The sequence below is a fragment of the Apodemus sylvaticus genome, chromosome 22 (genome assembly GCF_947179515.1).
Source record: "Apodemus sylvaticus chromosome 22, mApoSyl1.1, whole genome shotgun sequence".
Taxonomy (NCBI): domain Eukaryota; kingdom Metazoa; phylum Chordata; class Mammalia; order Rodentia; family Muridae; genus Apodemus; species Apodemus sylvaticus.
In genome coordinates, this window is record NC_067493.1 from 43,627,375 (window position 1) to 43,649,489 (window position 22,115).

The window sequence follows — 22,115 nt, forward strand, 5'->3', positions numbered from 1 at the left end:
AAGAGGGGCTTGCTGCAAAAGGATAAGGACCTGACTTTGAACCCCTACCCCCCCCCCTACATAAAAAGCTGGGCATGTAACCCAAGCACTGTGGGGCTGTGGAGACAGGAGATCATTGTGGCTTGCTGGCCACCAGCCAGATTCAGTGAGAGACCCTGTCTCAAGGGAATCATGGATACAGGACAGAAGGCATCCTCCTCTGGCCTCTGAGTGCACACACATGCACAAAAACCACACACGCAAACAATATGCTGTCAGTCAATGGAGCATGTCAACAAATTAATCTCCTCTGCGTCTACCATGGGGACCGTCTTTACAAGCCCAACGCTCTTGGCTTCTTCCAGCCCAATGTCAGGTTGAGTGACACTGCCCTTACAGGGATGGTTCCCTCAATTCATGTCACCCCTCAGTGTTCATGGCCTCAGAAGACCCACTGTGTGCCCACTGACAATCCTCTCCCTCCCTCTCCCCACTCTGCCCAAGCCCTTGGGAATGCTGATCCCAACCTGGGCTCTGAGTTGGTCTGGATGGAGAGCTATTCCAGGAAGAGCCCAGAACAACTGTCCTAGGGCTAGACTTAACCAGGAAAATCAACTTCTCCCTAGAATAGCAGTTTTCTCTCTCTTTTTTTTAAAGATTTATTTATTTATTATATGTAAGTACACTATAGCTGTCTTCATACACACCAGAAGAGGGCATCCGATCTCATTACAGATGGTGGTGAACCACCATGTGGTTGCTGGGATTTGAACTCAGGACCTCAGGAAGAGCAGTCAGTGCTCTTAACCACTGAGCCATCTCTCCAGCCCGAGTAGCAGTTCTCGACCTGTGGGTCATGATTCCCCCCCCTTGCGGATTGAACCACCTTTTCACCGAGGTCGCCTAAGACCACCATTGGAAAACAGGTATTTGCATTCTGACTCTTAACAGTAGCGAAATGACAGTTACAAAGTAGCAGTGAAAATAATGTTACGGTTGGGGGATCACCACTACATGGGGAACTGTATAAAAGGATCGCTGAGAACTATTGCCCTAAAGTGACTGACTGCATGGTCAGAGGGATAATAGGAGGTCCTGGCCACTACGCTGCTCCCAAGAGGGGAGGGAAGACCCTGGAGGGGAGTAGAGAGAGTGCCAGACACCCCCACTTCCGATGTAGACCACTGTCAGCATGGGACTTGATGGTGCTACCTGGATAGCCACACAGAGCGATGTGCTCTCCCACTGTGGGTATTAAACCCCTGTGCTAACAGAACCAAGCTACAGGTGTGAGCAGAGCCCATCCTTGAAGAACATGGCCACCTATGCCCACTGACTGCCCTCTCACTCCCCTCATGCCTTGGCAGCAAGGCCTGCCTTCTACCCAGCCGGAAAGCAACACAGGAAATTCAGTTCCCAAGGCAGCACTAGATCTAAACCAAAACGCTGCTTCGGGGAGCTGGGGTGGCGTCACAGGGAGTCACTCCACTTCTTTCTGATAATTAGCTATTGCTGGATGAGTCTGGGATGCATGGATGAGTTGCCACCATTAGTGGCCGTGAGGACACAAGCTTGGACTATCCCCAAGAAGCCACACAGAACACTGCTGTGTGAACCAACCGCGGAAACAGACACCTCTGTCTTGCTATGTGAGGCCATGAATCCCTTTACGGCAACCACTTTGGGGCAATGACCGGGAGGTGGGGGTTGGGGGGCTTCACAACTGGAAGCCCTTGAGCCAGTATTGACAACTCAGGACCCAGGGCACCTGGCAGGCACATTCAGATAGCCGGGGAAGCCCTGGTCATGTGATGTCACAGCCCACACTCCATCCCTGACACTGTCTGCCCTGAGGTGTGCCGGATGAGTTGTGAGTGGGAGGCGTCAGAGCCAGCATCGGACCACTCAGCCTGAGTCATCCTTCCTCCTGGAAGACGGTCACAGGCAGCACGATGCGGCGCTGGGGTTGGCTGGGGTGACATGAGAAGTGAGGGCACACACCAGACAAGTCCATTAACAAGGCTCAGCCTCCACTCTCATGACGTCACTCATGACCCACGCTGACTCATCCCCAAGGGCCCGTGTGTGTGTGTGTGTGTGTGTGTGTGTGTGTGTGTGTGTCCCGGGCACCAAAAGACCCAAAGCTAGAGAAGAGAGTCTAGGATGATTTACAGGGATGCATGTCTCAGGAACCAGGGCATTGGACTTCACCCTGGGTAGCGGGGATCAGCAGCCCCTCAGCCAGGACTGCTCCTTGGCTCAAATGGGGGAGACAGACAAACAGACAGACAGACAGATGCTCACAAGGGGTGAGGCTGTTGAGTCAGGGATCTTTCCACCCTCTGTTGCTGAGGTGGTCAAGCCCCTCCCTCGTCCCTCCCTTACCCCCCTCCCTTACCCGCTCACCACTCCCCCATCCCCAGGCCAGCTTCTAAAGATTGCAAGGAAACTGGGCTTTAGATTCTGGATCCACAGGCCACCCCATCCCCGGACCTCACTTCTATTCCCACCCCAAGAAGTGGGTTCAACACAACAGAAAAGGCTCATTTAAGCAGCCAGGGGCCAGAGACGGTTCAGCAGGTAAAGGTGCTTGCCTCTTGAGCCCGAGGACTGGATTTGAACCCCCGGCCCTGTAGGAGATGCTGAACCAACCCCTGAAAGCTGTCCTCTGACCACCACATGCACCATGACACCCAGACGGACTGACAGGTGCACACACTAATAATAATAAATAATAATAACAATTTTAAGTTTTTGAAGAAAAATAAGCCGTGAGGGACAGTTAGCCGAGAGCTGTGAATACCCGGCTTGCTTTTTATAAGGCACTTTCCCTCTGGTTCTCTAATTGATACGTTCTCACCATTTCAGCCTTCATTTCTCTGTGGAAACAACAGTAATAACAATACGGTTGTCAGACCCTAAACTGTGATCAATGAACGACAGGCAGCCTCACATGAGACCATAAAGGACGGATGCTCTGCGCCGCTGTGCATCCTTGCTGCGGCTGCACCAGGCCGATGCGGCTGAAGGAAGGCCCGCCCATCATCCTGAGCATGTTTCTCTGTCCCTTACTCTAGTAAGCCACACATCACAGGGCTCACCTGCTCTGGGTGTCCAGGTGGTGGCCCATGCAGGACAGGGCAGCCGTGGTCTGGGTACCGTCCTGCTCAATTTCCTCCTGCACTGCCCACTGGTCCTCGTGGCTCACCCGCACGGCCGTTATCTTCACGCCCGCAGCCGCCTTGATTCTATGACAAAAGAAGAAAGTAGGCACGTGAGGAAATAGGCTTCACCTGGCCACGACCATGAGAGACACTGTGGTGGTCTGAATAGACTTCCCCTTTATCCCCATAGACTCGTGTGTTTGAATGCTTGGCCTACAGGGAGTGGCCCTGTTAAGAGGCGTGGCCTTGTTGGAGGAAGTGCATCCCTGTGGGGATAGGCTTTGAGGTTTCTTTTTTTAAAAATAAAAGATTTATTTATTTGTTATATGTAAGTACACTGTAGCTGTCTTCAGACACCCCAGAAGAGAGCATCAGATCTCATTACAGATGGTTGTGAGCCACCATGTAGTGGCTGGGATTTGAACTCAGGACCTTCGGAAGAGCAGTCAGTCCTCTTAACCGCTGATCCATCTCTCCAGCCCATGCTTTGGGGTTTCCTAGGCTCAGGCTTCACTCGATGTGAAATGAGATCCTCCTGCTTTGGATCAAAATATAGAATTCTTGGCTCCTCCCCCACCACGTCTGCCTAGACAGAGTCATGCTTCAGGTCGTGGTGATACTGGACTGAACCTCTTACACTGTACACCAGCCCCAATTAAATGCTGTCCTTTATAAGAGCGGTCTTGGTCATGGTGTCTCTGCACAGCAATGAAACCCTATAGCTAAGGCAGACAGCACCTGTGTCACATGAAGATTCCCTTCCTTGGAAGCTAGAGGAAAGGAAGGCTGTGAATAGCTTTCCTCTAAGACCGATCTCAGGGACAGTGAGATGGCTCAGCAGTTGAAGGCACTTGCTTCCGAGCCTGAAACTCTTGAGTTCAGCATCCAAAACCCACATGGTAGAAGGAAAGAAGCAACTCCCTCAAGGTGTCCTCTGACCTCCGCACACCACCATGGCCCAGGCACCCACCTCCACGCATACGAAATAAAGAAATAAATGTAAGAGAAAAATTTAATGCTGATATGCTGATATGTTCCAGACCATGGTCACTGGCTTCCATAGGCAAACCCTGAACTGGGGAAACTGAGGCAGGAGAATTGCTACAGCGTCAGGACCATCCTGGGCTACACAGTGAGACCCCGTCTCAAGAATAATCGAATAAATGAATCCTGTCATTTTGACAAGAGCCACAGAGTGTTGCTACACACCTCCGTTTTCCATTACTGGGTTAGAAATGAATTTTATGCGAATTTTATCTTAATACTAAAAAGAGAGGCAAGGGGACAGCAGGATGATTCAGTGGGTAAAGGTTCTTACCATCAAGCCTAAGTTCAACCCCTGGGACCCACGCAGTGGAGGGAGAGAACAGATTCATGCAATGTATTCTCTGGTCTCCATGTGTGCACCATGGTACACACATCCAGCACATAGTCACAAGATATATGAATAACTGTAATAAAAAACCATATAAGAAGGGAGGACATAGATAAATGACCCATCCCAGGGGTGACTGAAATGTGAGGGGTGGGGTGTGTGTTCATGGGTGATGGCTAGGCACCAGACCCATCCTGAAGCCTCACTCTGTCCCCCAGCTTAGGAAGTCTGGAGTGGACTCAGAGATGCCAACCCCTGCGAGTCCATCAGATACAAAGACGGGACTCTGCCTCCCTGACCACCACAGCCCTAGCCTGGACAGCACACCCCAGAGGCTCCAATGTCACTCATCTGCCACGCCCTCTCCTGCATCCGATCAATCATTTTTCCAGCTGGATTCAGGTCTTAATCTCCCCTTCCACAAAGCTTTCTTTCTGGACACTGGCAGTTAATTGACGCATACCATGAACAGAAGTGTGCTGTTCCATCCCTGCCTCTAGCCAAAGGACCGAGGGAAGAGGATGTTCCAGAACTTATGTCTACATTCAAAGTGCTTCTCGCCGAAGCTGCACCTCTGCCCTGTGGGTCCTCTGACAACTCACACAGGGATCTTTCACACACATACGATGGCTCAGAACCCCTTCACCATGCCACTGATGGTCAGATTGGAAGTGGGAATCAGTTGCTGGTTAGCCCACAGAGACCCCTCCCTGTGAGACCTGAGCCACATCACGGAGTTTGTAAGTCGCAGTTTTTCCTGGAGGAGAGTCCCTCATCCATTGTGATCTTGGAGGGATTAAGGATGCTCACAGGACAGTGGATGAAAAGCATCACTAATGGTTGAATTCAAACACGGAAAGACTACTCTCAGGAGACCTGGCTGCACTTGCGAGCCCCCACCGCCAGGCATCCTGAGCGCTACTCTGAGTCTCCAGGCAGAATCCAGCCGTTCCTTCTAGATATTTCCTGGTCCTAATTCTGGGCAGAAAATTCTTCCCATCTAAGGCAAAGCCAATCACACACACACACATGCACACATGCACTCACACACATGCACACACGCACTCACACACATGCATGCACAAACACACAAATACACATACATGCACATACATGCACATGCATGCACACACAGGCATACACACACACTCACACAGACACATACACACACACAAATGCATACACACACTTGCACACACAACACACACACATACATTCTGGCACATGTCACCAAGATTTCAGAGGATACCCTGACTCCTTCAGACACCTGACCCTGTCCAGCCCTCATACATGAGACTTTGTCCCACATTGCGCTCTCTTCTTATGGCCACAAGGTGATTGTAACAGCTCCAGATCGCACATCTTTATCCTCAGTTTAAAAAAAAAAAATAAGACTCTCCTTCTGAGAACAAAAATCTTAAAGCCAGTTTTTACAGGCTGAATTTGATGGGGTTTTTTTGTAATGGGTGAGGTTAATCCCATATCAGAAGGGTTTAAAAAGAAAGGGATGCCGAAAAGAAATTCAAGTCATAGAGGAAGAAATGCATGCTGGGTATTAAAAACACTTGTAAAGCCAAATTGTTGATATGCCGCCCGTCTCTTAAGCACAAGTTATGAAATTCTTCTTAAAGCTCAGTCTCCCAACTAAATCCCCCTCAACTTCAGGCTATATTTGTTAAGCGATTTAAGCTCACAGAAATTCAGGTCTTAAATATTCACTAACCTTGTTTTAGAAAAAAAAATATGTATCTTCAGACTTGGGGATATTCTTAGCACTTGGTATTTTAAAACTACAATATCCAAAGCTACGTGGAAGAGATTAGTGGCCGCGCTGCTGAGGTGAGACGGAGGTTTCCAAGGCTAGATAATAAAAGTTACCGCCGCCTGTCCAAACCGTGTAAGGAAAGTTAGCCAAGTGACTCGGCAACGGGCTAGCTCACAGGAAAGGTCTTCCAGGGAATGGAGTCATCAAAGTGCGAGGTTTGGGGGCTGGGGAGAGGGTTCAGTTTGTAAAGCACTTGCTGTTCTTGCTGAAGACCCGGTTGGATTCCCAGCACACGGGCCAGGAGGCTCTCAACCGCGGTCTGAAGACAGCAACAGTGTACTCATATTTCCAGGCGGAAATCTGTCGCCCTCTGCTGGCCTCTGTAGGTAACTGCATGGGCATGCACATAAAGACTACATTCTGCCACCAAGGCACCTGGAGGCTAGAGGATGCAAGTCAAACTGAGAGTACATTTTTAACAACTATTTAAATTTGAAAGATGGCAGAGGAAAAAAAAACCCATGTAAGGAGACCTTCGAGCACCTGCCTCATAAGACCCGCCATGGCGCCCACAGAGCAGACGAGGTCTCCCTCCTGCACTCTCCCGAGTGGATGCTGAGAATACATTTATTTTTGGCCTTTGAGTCAGAGAGAGAATGGGAGGCTCTAAAGAAACAAGAAGATTGGGGCTGGAGAGATGGCTCAGCAGTTAAGAGAACTGACTGCTCTTTCAGAGGTCCTGAGTTCAAATCCCAGCAACCTCATGGTGGCTCACAACCATCTGTAATGGGATCCAATGACACATTTCTGGTGTGTCTGAAGACAGTGACAGTGTACTCATATACATGGAAGGAGGGAGGGAGGGAGGGAGGAAAGGGAGGGAGGGAGGGAGGGGAGGGAGGGAGGAGAGGGAAGGAGGAACAAGAGAAGCACGAGGCTCAGCTCCAAGATCAGGGTTGGACAGGGAAATCTTTGGCTTAATTTATTTATTTGATACAGTGTCTCACTATGTATAGCCCTGACTGTCCTGGAACTCACTATGTAGACCAGGCTGGCCCAGAATTCATGGAGATCCACCTGCCTCTGCCTCCCAAGTGCGGAGACAAAAGATGTGTGTCACCACACTTGAGTACCTATGGAAAATAGTAGGACCAGTGAGATGAGCTGTGTATTTGTGATTTTTCTCATTACCTACAAAATATCTCGTAAGAGCAATTTACAGAAGGTGGGGCTTGATTCCCAGTTGAAAAGCACAGTCCATCATGGCGGGGAGGCACAGCGCAGGAGCGTGAGGCAGCTGGTGGCACAACATCCGCAGTCAGGAAGCAGAGAGAGGTGGATCCTGGGGCTCAGCTCACTGTCTCCTTCTGATGCAGCCCAGGACCCCAGTCCATGGGAGGGCACTACCCAGTCAAGGCAGGTTTTCCCACCTCAACTAACCCAATCTGAAAACTCCCTCATAGGCATGCCCAGATGCCTGCTTCCTGGGTGGCAATAAAGAATGTCAACTTGGCAATACCAATCACCATATTGAGCATGCCCAAAGGATGTGCCACTCTCACCTGCCAACTGTGTTCTGTGACCCTGAGCTAAGCGTGCTGGAAAGCGTTCCTATCCTCCTTCCTTCTTGAATTCTGACCTTAAACTGAGTATGTAGGCATGTGCTCCCACCACCAGCCAGAGGGTGTTCCCACTTGAAAACTGTCTGAGTCAGGGTTTCTATTCCTGCACACACATCATGACCAAGAAGCAAGTTGGGGAGGAAAGGGTTTATTGAGCTTACACTTCCACGTTGCAGTTCATCACTAAAGGAAGTCAGGACTGGAACTCAAGCAGGTCAGGAAGCAGGGGCTGATGCAGAGGCCATGGAGGGATGTTCCTTACTGGCTTGTTTCCCCTGGTTTGCTCAGCCTGCTCTCTTATAGAACCCAAGACTACCAGGCCAGAGATGGCACCACCCACAAGGGACCCTCCCCCCTTGATCACTAATTGAGAAAATGCCCCACAGCTGGATCTCATGGAGGCATTTCCTCACCTGAAGCTCCTTTCTCTGTGATAACTCCAGCCTGTTTAGAGTTGACACACAAAACCAGCCAGTGCAAAAACATAATGTACAGTCTCCCCAATAAAATTGCCACCCTTCCTTTGCTTGGAAGAGCACTGCTCTGGAAATAGCACCAATACCTTCTTTAGCCTCTCTTTCCCCTGAGCTCTTGTTTCTTGGCCACACTTGTGTGAGTTTTGGGCTGAAATGGGCACTCGCAACCTTCGCTTGTCTCTTTGCTTCCACCCTAGAAAGTCAGCCGGGATGCACACATCTCGAGACACACACACACACACACACACACACAGAGAGAGAGAGAGAGAGAGAGAGAGAGAAGAGAAGAGAAGAGACCAGACATCAGGTGTCTTCTGTTATTCTCTGCCTTCTTCCTCTAAGATGTTATCTCTCTATTGGTCTGGAGAGATATCTCAGTGGTTAGAGCACTGGCTGTCTCTTTTTTTTCCCCCAGAAGAGCCAGGTTCAGTTCATAGCCCCCACACAGTGGCTCACAATGGTCTGTAACTTTCCTGGAGATCCAAAGCTGTCTTCTGTCTCCTCAGGCACCAGGCCTGCAAGTGGTAAACACACACACATGCAGGCCAAACAACCACTTACACATACAAAATAAACATAAAATGTAAACATCAAGACAGTACCTCTCACAGGACTTGAAGTGTATCTTGAAGGGCTGCTGGACTGGCTGGCTAACAATCTCCCAGCATTCCCCTGTCTCCACCCTCACAGGCACAAACAGCCATGCTGGACTTCTTCCACGGTGCGGTGGATTGAAACTCAGGTCTGCATGCATGCATGGTAATCGCTCTTAACCCACTGAGCCATCTCCCCAGCCCTTTGTCAGGCACCTTTGAGACTTAGCTTTCTTTCTATAAAGCCATAAGTGCTCGACGTGTCTGTGCTGGATAGTTTCATATTAACTTGACACAAGCTAAAGTCGTCTGAGAGGAGGGAACCGCAATTAAGAAAATGCTCCTAGAAGACCCAGCTGTATAGCACTTTTTTAATTAGTAATTGATGGCAAGAGCCCAGCCAACTGTGGATGGCGCTGCCCCTGGGCTGGTGGTCGTGGGTTCTATAAGAAAGCAGGCTGAGCAAGCCATGGGGAGCAAGCCAGTGAGCAGTGCCCCTCCATGGCCTCTGCACCAGCTCCTGCCTCCGGGTTCCTGCCCTGTTTGTGTTCCTGTCCTGACTTTCTTTGATCACGAAGTATGACGTAGAAACATGAGCCGGATAAACCCTCCCCACCCCGCCCCCGCAAGTTGCTTTGGTCACGGTGTTTCATCACAGCAATGGGAACCGCAAGTCAGTGTCTAACGTATTCCTAAACGCAAAAACAGTGTTCATGCAGAGGCAATGCCTGTATAAAGATTGTTTTCTGGACATATATTCGAGCACCTAAATCAGCAAGAGCTGAAGCTGTGCGTGTCCATCTCTTAGGCCACTGCCACTGAATATTAACTGACGGAAGCCATCCAGTCGCTGACATTTCTGCCGTACAGAAGACCAGACAAAATCCACCCCGCGTTCACAGAAGATGCGCAGAAAGTTAGCCCTGCAACTCAAGGGCAAAAGGAGGGGATGGAGAAAGGCTGTTTAATATTCTCTCCATCCTTGTGAGAAGGGAAAGCAAATATTAAATCAAGGAAATCTCTGGAAACAGTTAGAGCTTGCTTTGTCGCGTCCATCACTTTGGTAATAAATATTAATAAACAAACCTAAGACAGAAAAAAAAAAAAAGAAAGCTGGCGATTCATAACTCAAAAGTCGCCTGACCTTTTAGGGAATTAAACTCATTTTCTGTTGAGCCTGCTGTTTGTAGAATGTTTCTGGTAACATACACTTTCACGGATCCACCGAAGGATCTTCCAGCGGGATCTCTACAGGGACTCGGGTGCCGCAGGAAGATGCCTTCTTCGCTGTCTTGGACACACACGGGGGTTCATTCACTCTGATGCGTGGGGTATGCCCTGTGTAAGGACATCTGTCTGCAAGCAGAGTGCTCCCAGCCACCAGGACATGCACGTGCACAGGACACCCCAGGCAGGTCCACCGTCGGCACCTTTTCCCTCACCACACTAGTTCCGATCCATAGAACTTTCTCCCAAGTTCTAGATCCACAGATGAATGAATACCTGAAATCACCTCTTAAGGGTGCCAAGGATGGGGGCCGGAGAGACGGCTCGGTGGTTAAGAACACTAGTTGCCCTTGCAGAGGCAGAGGTTTGGTTCCCAGAGCCCACATAAGGGCTGCCAACCATCTGTAACTACAGTCCCAGGGAGATCCAGTGCCCTCTTCTGGCTTCTGCAGACGATTCACGCACATGATATGTAGACATACATGCCAGCATATTTAAATTAAAATAAACAAATGTAAAAGACATGGAAGAAGAAAATCCCAAGGACTACCATCCTTAAAACGTGCCTGGTTGAACTAAGCCTCAACCCACCCTTGAATATAAATAAAACCACCCCATGCCTCTTGTCTCCCCTTCAGAAAGGACCACCCGCCATGGAAAGCAGGAGCCGGGCACATACACCTCAACCCTTTCATAGAGTTCAGAGGACAATGCTCAGGATCCTGCTCTTCCATGATGGCTTCTGGGGACTTCAGGTCATCTGGCCTGTGCAGCAAGCACTTTTACAGGCTGGGCCATCTTGTCATTCACCCATCATACACACACACACACACACACACCTCTTTACTTTCTAATATTTAAATCTATTTCCATTTTCATTTGGCCAGACTAACATTTTCAACAGTAGTAAGAAATCCCCCCAAAAAACCATCTCTATCCCCCTCCAAGGTCTCCCCGCCCTGTTCAAAGACAGAGAGGTAGCTGTCACCCTGGAGATCTCCATGTGGACAGAGAGGCAAAGAGCAGGGAGCAAACGGACCTCTCGCCATCCACCCACATGAGTTACTGAATATAATCATCATGGCTCCCAGGGTCCCTTAGGGTCGGAACTGGGATGAGGCAGTGTTCCGATGCTTCTCCCACCAGGATTGAAGCCAAGAGAACTTTTAGAAGGCCGCTCTCATCCCATCTGCTGAGACCCAAGGCAGTGAACTCAAGCACCTCCAAGGACCAGGCAGGAACACACGGGGCACTTGGCAGGTGGATTCCCCAGTGAGCTGGAATTAAAAGGGTGTGTGTACCACCCTTAAATTTTCAGTATTGATAATGGTCATGGATGTGATAATGACCAGCTGCTTCAAGGTCTTGCCTTGACATCCCTGCTATGATGGATGACAGCCTGGAGGGCAGACACTGTGTAAAACAGTGGCTGCCTCTCTCCTGCCTTAGGTTGAGAGAGTCTTCTACCATGCCCCCCCCCACTGGGCTGACCCCAGCCTCAAATACATCGTGTCTCCTTCAAGTCCCTCCCACAGTCAGCCTGGATCCTGGGGACAGTCTAGCTGGATGGCCAATGTCAACGCTAACCTGTGCATCCCTCTCAATCTCCCTTCCTAGTAAGTCCTTTGCCATCCTGTCTTATGCCAGGGGAAACTGAGGCACAGAGCACAATGTAGGGACGCTGAATGGAGCCCCCTGCCCTCAGTCTTAGTTCTTGAGGCCACCTCACTTGGCCTCCACAATGTTTCTGCCCCTCTTTTCCAGTTGCGCCCATAATCCAAGCTCTCCAGCCTCGGTGGGGCCTCCTCCTTGAAGCTCCCCCACCTCAGTTGCCCCTTGTCAAGCAAGGTGAAGACCCTCCTGCCTTGTTTATCCCTGCTCTGAGAACCTTCCATACATTCCTAGGACAGGCAGATCCCATCCGTGTGAAACAGATACACCCTTTAGGGCAGTGGCTTACAACATCCCCATGCTCACCCATGATCAGAGGCCTAGAGCCCCAGAGGTGCACAGGGCAGCTGTGGACACAGCACTTAGGATTAGTACACACATGTGTCAATCCAGGGCCTTCTGCTCATGACTGTAGACATGATGTGAACAGATCATGCCGTCTTGACTTCCCCATAATGATGGACTTTACTTTGGAATTATAAACCAGATCAATCCCTTGTCCCTTTGATGCTCTTATTACAGCAACAGAAAACAAAGCTAAGACACTGGTTAACTCAGGTTTCTTTCCCATTGCCTATGCCCAAACCAACTATCCCCATGGATTTTGCTTCAGATTATCCTTTGTGTGAAAAAATAAAGATTTTTCCTATGTAGCCCAGGCTAGCCTCAAACTCATGACCCTCCTGCCCCAACCTCCCAAATGCTGGGTCATATGGATGCGTCATTAATATATCTACTTCCGTTTACCTAGATGCCTGAGTATGGGTGCACCTGTGGGCACGCTCACTCACTGCAAACTGTGCCTGGGTACATCTGTGTAGCGGTGATACCATCTTGCAGATTGGGTCAATGGGACCCAGTGATCTCCCCAGGGACCATTCAGCATTCCCCATTTGACGAGACGTCTTCCGCTGAGTCCTCCCTCAAGCTCAAACTTCGTTCCCTGCCTTAGGCAATTCCCCCTGGACTCTTGCCTCAGGGAAGTGGGAGTAACCCCCATTTAAAGGGGGACAAAAGTACAACAAGGGAAGTTGGAATGGCCCCTGTTCCAGACAGCTGCCTGCAGGTGGCCGGGGATAAACAAGGAAGGGGACGCAGGTGGCCATCTCGAACACAGCCAGCCCGGGAACTCTGAAGAAACAGCCTCCAATTCAGTTTCCTCCGAGGCTTATCCCATTCATCAGTTAGAGCAGTGATTCTCACCCTTCCTAAGCCTGCGACCCCTTAGGACAGTTCCTCCTGTTGTGGTGACCCCCCCAACTATAAAATTATTACATTGCTTCTGCATAACTGTAATTCTGCCACCATCATGAATCGTAACGTGAATATCTGATAGTTCCAATGGTCTTAGGTGAGCCCTGTTGAAATGGTCATTTAACCGCCCCTCCCCCAAGGGGTTGTGACTCACGGGTTGAGACCAGCTGAGTTAGAGGGACACACACCATCACTTGACCTTTCTGGTCCTGGAAATCCCTAGATCATCCTGTACCATTTTTGCTTTTTCCCAGGTACCATCTGTATCATTCTTTCCGATTTTTCTTTAAAACTGTCTGACTTTACATTACCTTCTCTAGGGAGAGAGCAACACATTCGCTCTTGCCTTGAAAACCAAAGCAGCCTCACTCTCGGTAAAGGGAAAGAAAACCCTAAAATAAGTACAATGGAAAGAGAACAATGTTACTGAATTCCAGCCAGACGCTGCAGTCTGCCAAGGGCTCAGAGCCTGGGCCGTGGGTTCTTATTGTTCCCAACACAATAAAGCAACAGATGAGATTCACAGGTGGCTGAGGGGCACCATAGACCATCTCATAGTACCTGGGATGGAAGACGGACAGACCCCAGTGACCAAAGACCTGTCCTCCATACCCTCGCCTCCCTGTGCATTCTGGGTATCACCCTAACTCCACTCCCCCATGGCTGGTGCTTCCCAGGGTGTGAGGATACACTACTGTGCAGATGGTGTGCAGCCAACATGATTGCAGAACATGGTAACTTTTGGAAGGAGAGCGAGCTAACAAAACATAGCACCGGAACAACGCAGAGGTGAGTCTGTGTTTGTGCTGGGTCTCACCCAACCAGGCTGTGGCTTCCTCAGGATGCCTGTCCTATCACCATGGTAACATGAAGCGGTTCCGTTAAAGTCAGTTCAACTTTCTACTCGCTGTTCCAATGTGCCGTGGGCTCCTTCAAGACCACGGCAGCCACCAGTTTCAGAACAAGTCACCCGGGCTGATGATTATGTAACCCAGTGGGTGCTGCACACACCTGCGCCCTCCTTCCTTCTCCCCTGCATCAATGCAGTTTCTTTTAAGCTCAAAAGAAGAGGAGGGCGATGCTCTGATCCTGACTGTAATTAACTCCAGAAATATGTGTCCTTTTGCAATGAGTGCAACCTCTGTGCACAGACCTGGGGGGGGGGGGGTCTCTGAGGAGATTGACACTGGGCCCTGAGAACTGATGATGATAGGGTGAGCTATAGCCTCCCTGCCCATTGTGTGTGTGTGTGTGTGTCTGTCTGTCTGTCTGTCTGTCTGTCTGTTTCTCTCTCTTTGTCTCTCTGTCTATCTCTCTGTCCCTGTACATGTATGTCTCTCTGTTTTTCTTTCCCTTTCTTTGTCTCTCTGTCTATCTCTCTGTCTCTGTCTCTGTCTCTGTGTCTCTGTCTCTCTTTGTCTGTCTCTGTGTTTCCATCTCTCTGTGTCTCTCTGTGTGTCTCTGTCTTTCTCTTTCTGTCTCTTTGTCCCTCTGTCTCTCTGTCTTCATCTCTCTCTCTTTCACACACACACACACACACACACACACACACCAGCCTGGAACCAGAAGAATAAACACGATGGTTAATCCTGACTGTGAAACCTGGAATCAACTAGAACCCAAACTGCTGGGCATTCCTGGAATTTTCTTGATCTAACTTCTTGAAGTGGAAGAATCCTGCTAAACCTGGGCTGTACCCTTCTGGTGGCGGCTCAGATGGAAGGACAAGCAGAAGGAAACTTTGTTTTTTGCATGCTCACCCTCACGCCCACTGGCTGGTTCATCTGCCCTGCCGCTGTAACTGGTATTAAATCCAACGTCGTCTAGGAGTGAAGACCAGCAACTCTGCAGGACTCACTCTAGCAACAGACTAGGACTGCAGAGACACCCAGCCTCGGGATGCGAACAACTATCAGGTTCTCTGTCTTCAGTCAGGGGATAGCTATTGTTGGACAACCCAGACTACATCTGTGAGTCACTCTAATCAAGTCCCTTCTGTTATATGTGTTCATCCTATCCATTCCATCCCTGGGAGAAACCTGACTAATACAGAGGAGACTGTGTTACACCATGTATAATACCATGACTGACCACTGAGTCCCATAGAGCCTTCCAGCCCCAGCTCCCCAGTGCTGGGATTACAATCTCACGCCACATGCCTGGCTTTTTTGCATAGGTTCTGGGGATGGAAAATCAGGTCCCCCTGCTTGCAAAGCAAGAAATTTAACCACGTAAACTTTCTTCAAGCCCGCTTAGCAGCTGAGTGAGTCCTGCATGTTCAAACGAGCCATCCAGTACTGTGCATTCAAGTGAACGTCCTCTTAGCCACAGGTTGGCCCCAAGCGAGATGCTGATTGTCACACTAATTTCTCACCCACATGGCTTTTTTTTTTTAATCTCAGCTCAACTATTCTGGTACACTGTGTCTTATCTAGATGCCACAAAATTTCCATAACAGCAGAATTTACATACAGATGGCAAATAAATGAAGCTTGCCTGTGGCTTGGTCTGTGGTTCTTGTGGTCAGAGGGTCCTATTAGGGCTTTATGAACTCGCTCGGTGATGGAATGTTCTATCGATCTTACAGATTGCTGCGGTGCGATCCAGTCCCGCTCCGAAATGAAATTAATCCTCAACAGTTCTGCTATGTGAAGGCACCAAAATTGAGTTTCTTCTGCATGCAATGCTAGAAATATCTCATTTCTCCTTCAAGCCACAAAATGAGTCTCTCCCTCTCCTTCTCTCTCTCTCTCTCTCTCTCTCTCTCTCTCTCTCTCTCTCTCTCTCGCCCATTTTCCTTAATATAAAATTGCAATTAGCCTATAGGGGCACAAAGACTGACACATGGAAGTCACTCTAGGCGAGAAAAGAGGGAGGAGTGGTTTCCGTGCTACAAGATGGACTGGGAAAGCCAATGGCACCCCAGAGTAGCCCCCAGGGCTCTTGTGCTTCTCTGGGAGTTGAACCTGGCCAAGAAGCACTGAGGACACAAGGGACCACACTGTTACTATCTGAGCCAGCTAAATGCCTTCTGTGTCTGCATAGGGGAGGCAGCATTTGTGAGTAAGCCGGATTAGGGTCTGCCCTAGATGGGCCACACACAGGACTGACTCCACCCAGGAGAATTTTAGTGGAAAGTCACAGGTCCGACAGGAACAAGCCTCTGGGGAGAGCGTGCTAGAGTACTGGGAAGGTCCGAGCTCACCTTTCCAGTCTATTCTTAAACCTCTATATCTGAAGGGACTCCCTAAACAGGAAGCCCAGAGCAAGACACACGTGTGCTGTTCATCTGCTGAGTGGGACTGCAACAAGTCAGGCCACAAACAGAGCTGCAAACATCTGCTCTGGTTTTCAGTTTTTGTTTGGTTTTGGTTTTGGTTTGGTTTTGGTTTGAGGCAGAGTTTCTCTCTGTAGCCCTAGCTGCCCCCGAAATTCACTCTGTAGACCAGCCTGAAACTCAAAGATTTACCTGCCTCTGCCTCAGGAGTGCTGGGATTAAAGGCGTGCGCCACCAGCACCCAGCAATGTCTACTCTTAAAAGCTCAGTGTAAGGAAGACACAGGTGGCTTAGTTTGGGTTTCTGTTGCTCCAGTGAAACACCATGGCCAAAAGGCAAGTTGGAGAGCAAAGGGTTTATTCAGCTTGACACTTCCACATTGCTGTTCATCACCAAAGGAAGTCAGGACAGGAACTCAAACAGGACAGGAGCCTAGAGGCAGGAGCTGATGCAGAGGTCATGGAGGGGTGCTGCTTACTGGATTGCTCCCCACAGCTTGCTCAGCCTGCTTTCTTACAGAACCCAGGACCACCAGCCCAGGAATGGCACCACCCACCATGGGCTGGGCCCTCGTCCATTGATCACTAATTGAGAAAATGCCTTACGGATGGATCTCAGGGAGGCATTTCCTCTTCGGAGGCTCCTTCCTCTCTGATGATTCTAACTTGTATCCAGTTGACACACAAAACCAGCCAGGACAAGGGGTTAAAGAGATTGGTTCACAACAAAACAAAGCACTAGGAATGATGGGAACAGCATTTGCTTTACTGACAGAGTATCTCCTAGTCTCAGATTCCTCCCCTTAATATACCTGTGTGATCTCTGTCTCTTTCTTAAGTTCCTTCTAGTCTTCTCACACTTCAGGACTCTAGATAATCCCCTGTTGGCCTGCGGTACACACACACACTCTCTCTCTCTCTCTCTATCTATCTATCTATCTATCTATCTCTCTCTCACATACACAGACATGTGTGCATGCGCATGCACACACACAATCATACTCACATACACACAGTCACACACACACAGAGAGAGAAAGTGAGAGAGAAAGAGAGAGAGAGTCTTCTGCTACTCTGGCTTCAATTCGATCCTTCAGAGAGAGGTCAAAAAACATTTGCTTTTGTAAATACGGTTCTATTGCCACTCACCCCCTCATCCTGGATGTTTTCAGGCCACAACCACAAAGCTGAGAATGTCATCAGAGAGAAAAAGGATGCCAGGCAGGAGGAGCTGGGTCACCACCAAGCGCTTTTCAGAATGTCCCCCGGCCCCCTGACTGTCATCTCACTAGATCTCTAGCTCACGTGAGGGTCTCAGTGTACTGGGCTCAGGGCCTGCAGAGCTCTCGGTACTAAGCAACCCCACCATCCTTGTTGCACTGAGAAATGGCAGAACTCCAGAGTGACCCACAGCGACGGAGAGCTGTCCCCAGAAGGCCCCCGGGGTCCTGAGAGCATATCTATGAAGGTTTGCTGCTGCCAGCATGTCTCAGTGCCCGGTACCCTAATTCCATCTTCTAAAGCATTCACTGAACCATAAGCACGCATCTCTTAATCCTCACAAGTGTCGCTCTCAAGGACCCAAGAGCCATTTCTTTGAAATAGAATCTTCAGGAAAGACAAGGCTCTGTCTCCCAGATTCTGAGGAGGGTGGAACTCCAACAATCACAGGGCAGCAAGGAGATGAAGCAGGTGTCACATCCACACTGGCGACCCCAGCACTGTCACTCTCTTTTAGCTGTCTTCTCTATCCTCCACTCCTCCCTCTGAAACTGAGCTCTCTCGCTCTCATGAAAACAGAGGTCACCTCTTTGCTGTTGGTAATTAATAGATAAAACCCATCCTCACAACCTTAACTAAAATTGGACACATGGGCCTCTGACAAACCCTCAGCGGTGATCACGTGACCAGCCCCACCCTAGTAGCGAAGGCTCAAGGTTCACCAAGAGCCAATTCTCCCACTTGATGTCACAAAACTACTTACCGAAGAGTGAACTGCTCTGCCAGGGAGCCACTGGTCAGAGAAACCAGAAAGGTGGCCGTGTCCCCTTCTCGTATGAGGTTCAGAGGGATCGAGAGGGCCACGTTGTCATCGAGGGTCACCAAGGACCACCGCAGGTCATCCTGGGTAGGGTAGACCACCACGCTGCCGATCCTTTCCCGGGCGGGGAGCAGCGGCTGAGGCTCCTCCTGCTCTGAGTGGATGTTATTTTCCCATTTGCCCTCCTCCTCCAGCGGGCACTGGCCGGCCTCATTGGCCGGATAAAGGGCAAAGTAGAGTTCCATGGCTGTACCCCCCAGCAATGCCGGGATCTCCTCCTGGGGTTCCAGGTCCAGACCTGAGCTGAACCACTCAGGCAACAGCTCCAGCTCAGCCACACACAGCCCAGGGGCCCCCCGCAGCCGGCAGCTGGCTGCCACCTCCCTGGCCTCTGGGAAGGCAAACATCTTAACACAGGGAAGATCATCGCCAGGGTCACTTTCATCCCAGCCCATGCCAGTGATGTAGAACAGTGTCTGCACTTTGGGTCTGTTGGAAAAGATGGAGCTGTCGAGGATATGGGATTTGAGCCTCCAGTTGAAAGGGAACCTCTCCATGTTTCCAAAAGGGGTGGGCGTGAGCAGGAAGTCCCAGGGCACCGTCTTCTCTACGGAGAAGGGGCCGTAGCTGGCATTGATGGCGGGAGGGCTCTGGGCTCGGTGAATGAAGAGTGTGGCGGACCGAGCCTGCAGGCTGGCGTTACGCATGAGGTCCTGGTTGGCCTCTTTGAGGAAGAACGCCTCTTCTGCATCAGTGACGTGGAAGCTGGCTGGGAGGTAGGCAGGCAGGGAAGAAAACCTCTGCAGGCTGTCCGCAACGCCTCGACCTGTGCTCTCTGCACAAGAAAGAAGAGGAGAGTCAGGGTCAAGGTCTGTTCTGCTCTGTGAAGGGATCAACATAACGGCATCTCTGCCCACCAGCTCAGCAAGGTACTCCATGGCCACACAGCCCTTCTTCCCCTCCCATCATGGAAAAAGTCAAAGAATCTGAAGAGTCTTCCAGAAAAGCCCAGTATGGAATGCAAAAGAACCCCACTGGCCAAAAATCCAACAGTCCTTGAGTTAAACAGTTGCCTCTCGGGAAGGGAAAATGTTAGCATTTCCACACAAGCAGGCAAGCATAGGGAATGAGTTAAAAGCCTAGGACTCCACTTGGGTTGGGTTATATACACTCTGCCCTTCTAACAGTGCATTTGGAAGCTGCTTACTGTGCACGTATCCCTCTCTGAATAGCGAACCCAGCAAACTTGGATCCCTACCTACTCAGTGGGCTACACTTGCACGCCTCTCTCAATAATGAAATTGGTTTCTCCTCCCATAACAATAAGCAGACTTAGACAGTTCCTATCCACATGTCTTCCCAATGCATCCAGGTATGAAGAATGGAAAGGCCAATCTGGCCTGAACTGCTTTGGAATGCATGCACCATAAGGCAAAACCATGTCAAGTGAGTTTGCAGAGAGACCCCCCTGAGTTACCATCTTACATGCCTATGCACAGCTAGGAGTACGTAAGATTAAAACCAGATGCATCCTGGGAAGGTCCATGCGCACACAACTAAACCTCTATTTTTTTTAATGTAATGTGTGATGTTTGCGATCATATGTGCCATGTCATAGGATGACCTGCAGGAGTTGGTTCCCTCACCATGTGGGTCCTGAGATCCAATTCAGGTCTTCAGGCTTAGCAGCAACTGCCATTACCCATGAGCCACCTTGCCAGCCCTAAACCTCTCTTTACATGTTACCCAATCTCAGGTATTCTACTATAGTAACTGAAGCAGATTATCACATATTCGACTCTTATTTGGATAAAACTAAAACTTATATATACATATGTATGTACCTGTACTTATATCTGTGTGTCTACAAAACCCAACAAAGATTATTTTTTGTTCTTTACTATTTATATTTCTATTTTCAATGTGTCACAATAACCAAGTACTATTCATTAAAATGTGTAATACACATGAAGAAAGAAGCTACGTGTGTGCTATGTGTTATATGTGTATATTTGTACATGTGTGTGCATCTGTGTGTATAACATGTGTACATATATGTGTCTGTTTGTGCATGTATACGTAGGTATGTATGTGCATGCATAAGCATATGCATATATGTTTGTGGTATGTACGTGTGTGTGTGTGTGTGTGTGTGTGTGTGTGTACACACACGCACGCGCGCGCATCATCTGGGCTCTACATACAAGTGAAAACATGACATTTTTCTTTCCAAGTCTGGATTACTTCACCAGATGAAATTTAAATTAGAATTTGTTTAGGTGTGCTGATTTTTTTTTTGCCTCTCCAAATGAGAAAATTGCATTCCAGGTGAATTTTCTGATGGAATAACTGACCAGCAGTCCACAGTGAACAGGAAAAGATGGCTCCCTTTGGAGGGGCTGTGAGGATACCCACCCTCCCTGGACTTCCCACTGTACCTTCTCCTTAACTCTAGGCCATGTCCAGGGCAGGGTTTAAATTCTGATTTATTTAGAAGTTCAGAAAAGGAAATCTGACTGAGCACACATTTTCACGTGCTCCATGCTTCTTTGTGGGTTGGCTTACTTTTTTATCTCTCGTGTGGTTATGCTACATCACTCAAAAGTCGATTCACAAGGACCTTAAGGTTGTCGTGCTTTCTCTCTTTGTTGGAGGCACAGCCTCAGTTTTATCTGACACATCTCTAGGAGGCCTCACTCCTTTTCCACCATCAGTCAACCAAAAGTTGACATAAACGCTATCTCACAGTCTCCATGGACATCCAGAGACATCCATGGCTGGGACCACATCCTCCCCTCCAACCAGATAGCAAACAAACTTGCTACCTTGATTTAGGAGCATTTACAAAGCCCCGAGACTGTCTTGGGAAGCACTCCAGCCCTGGCCTGAGAAGCTGACCTCCTCCTTCTGATTCCAAACTATCATAGAGAAGGGACATTCTTTTTCCCTGTCCTCAGGAATCTCATGTGTGGAATATGACTCGAAGCCCTGTTTGGTCTGCTGTTTTCTTAGAGATCTTGTTGCCACTGGGAGGCAGGAGGCAGACACCAAGAGCAGGAAATGGGGAAGGCTTCGGGAAGCCAGCAGAAAGGGCTGCTCGTCCTGGCCTCCATATGAGTCAAAAAGTTAAGCCCAGGTTCAGAGGTGGCACAGGATGTAGCAGGAAGATGGGGTGGATGCTGGTGTTAAGAGATAAAGGAGCAAGTAGAGGTGGAGCTTCGAGAGTCTGAAGAAGCACTCAGGTGGGGAGAGAGGGTGGGATGGAGAAGCATCAGGGGCTTCAGTCACCGTCATGGCAAAAGTAACTGAGACCATCACAGGCTACAACCTCCTAACCCAGAGGTCCCCAGAATATGGCTGTATTTGGAGAAAACGTCGTTGACAAAGCAATTCTGTTTAAATGAATTAATCCTAACTCAACATGATTGCTGACCTTATGAAAAGAAAGAGAAAGAATCAAGATACACACGAACATCCCAGAAGGCACAGGGAGACAGTTTCCATGGGTAAGCCAGGGAGACAGGCTTCAGAAGAAGCTGGACCTGTTGATGTGAATTCTGGTCCAGGCTGGGAGAAAACTGAACTGTTGTCACCGTTGCCTGCTTGTGGCACTTAGTTCTGGCCACCATAGCAAAGCACAGTTAGTTCAGCTGGGTATCTGTGACATCCTCT

The 22,115-nt window shown here is 49.4% G+C and overlaps 1 protein-coding gene across 1 annotated transcript in view; it reads right to left on the minus strand.

The window, feature by feature from the left end:
* The window catches only part of Tmem132b (transmembrane protein 132B), a 157,045-nt gene extending 137,664 nt beyond the window's left edge, over positions 1-19,381 (minus strand). The window contains exons 1-2 of the mRNA XM_052167639.1: positions 18,387-19,381; positions 3,081-3,227 (exon numbers count right to left, since the gene is read on the minus strand). Coding sequence (XP_052023599.1) covers positions 3,081-3,227; positions 18,387-19,381 — 1,142 coding nt within the window. The remainder of the gene's footprint in view (positions 1-3,080; positions 3,228-18,386) is intronic.
* Positions 19,382-22,115: the final 2,734 nt, after the last annotated feature.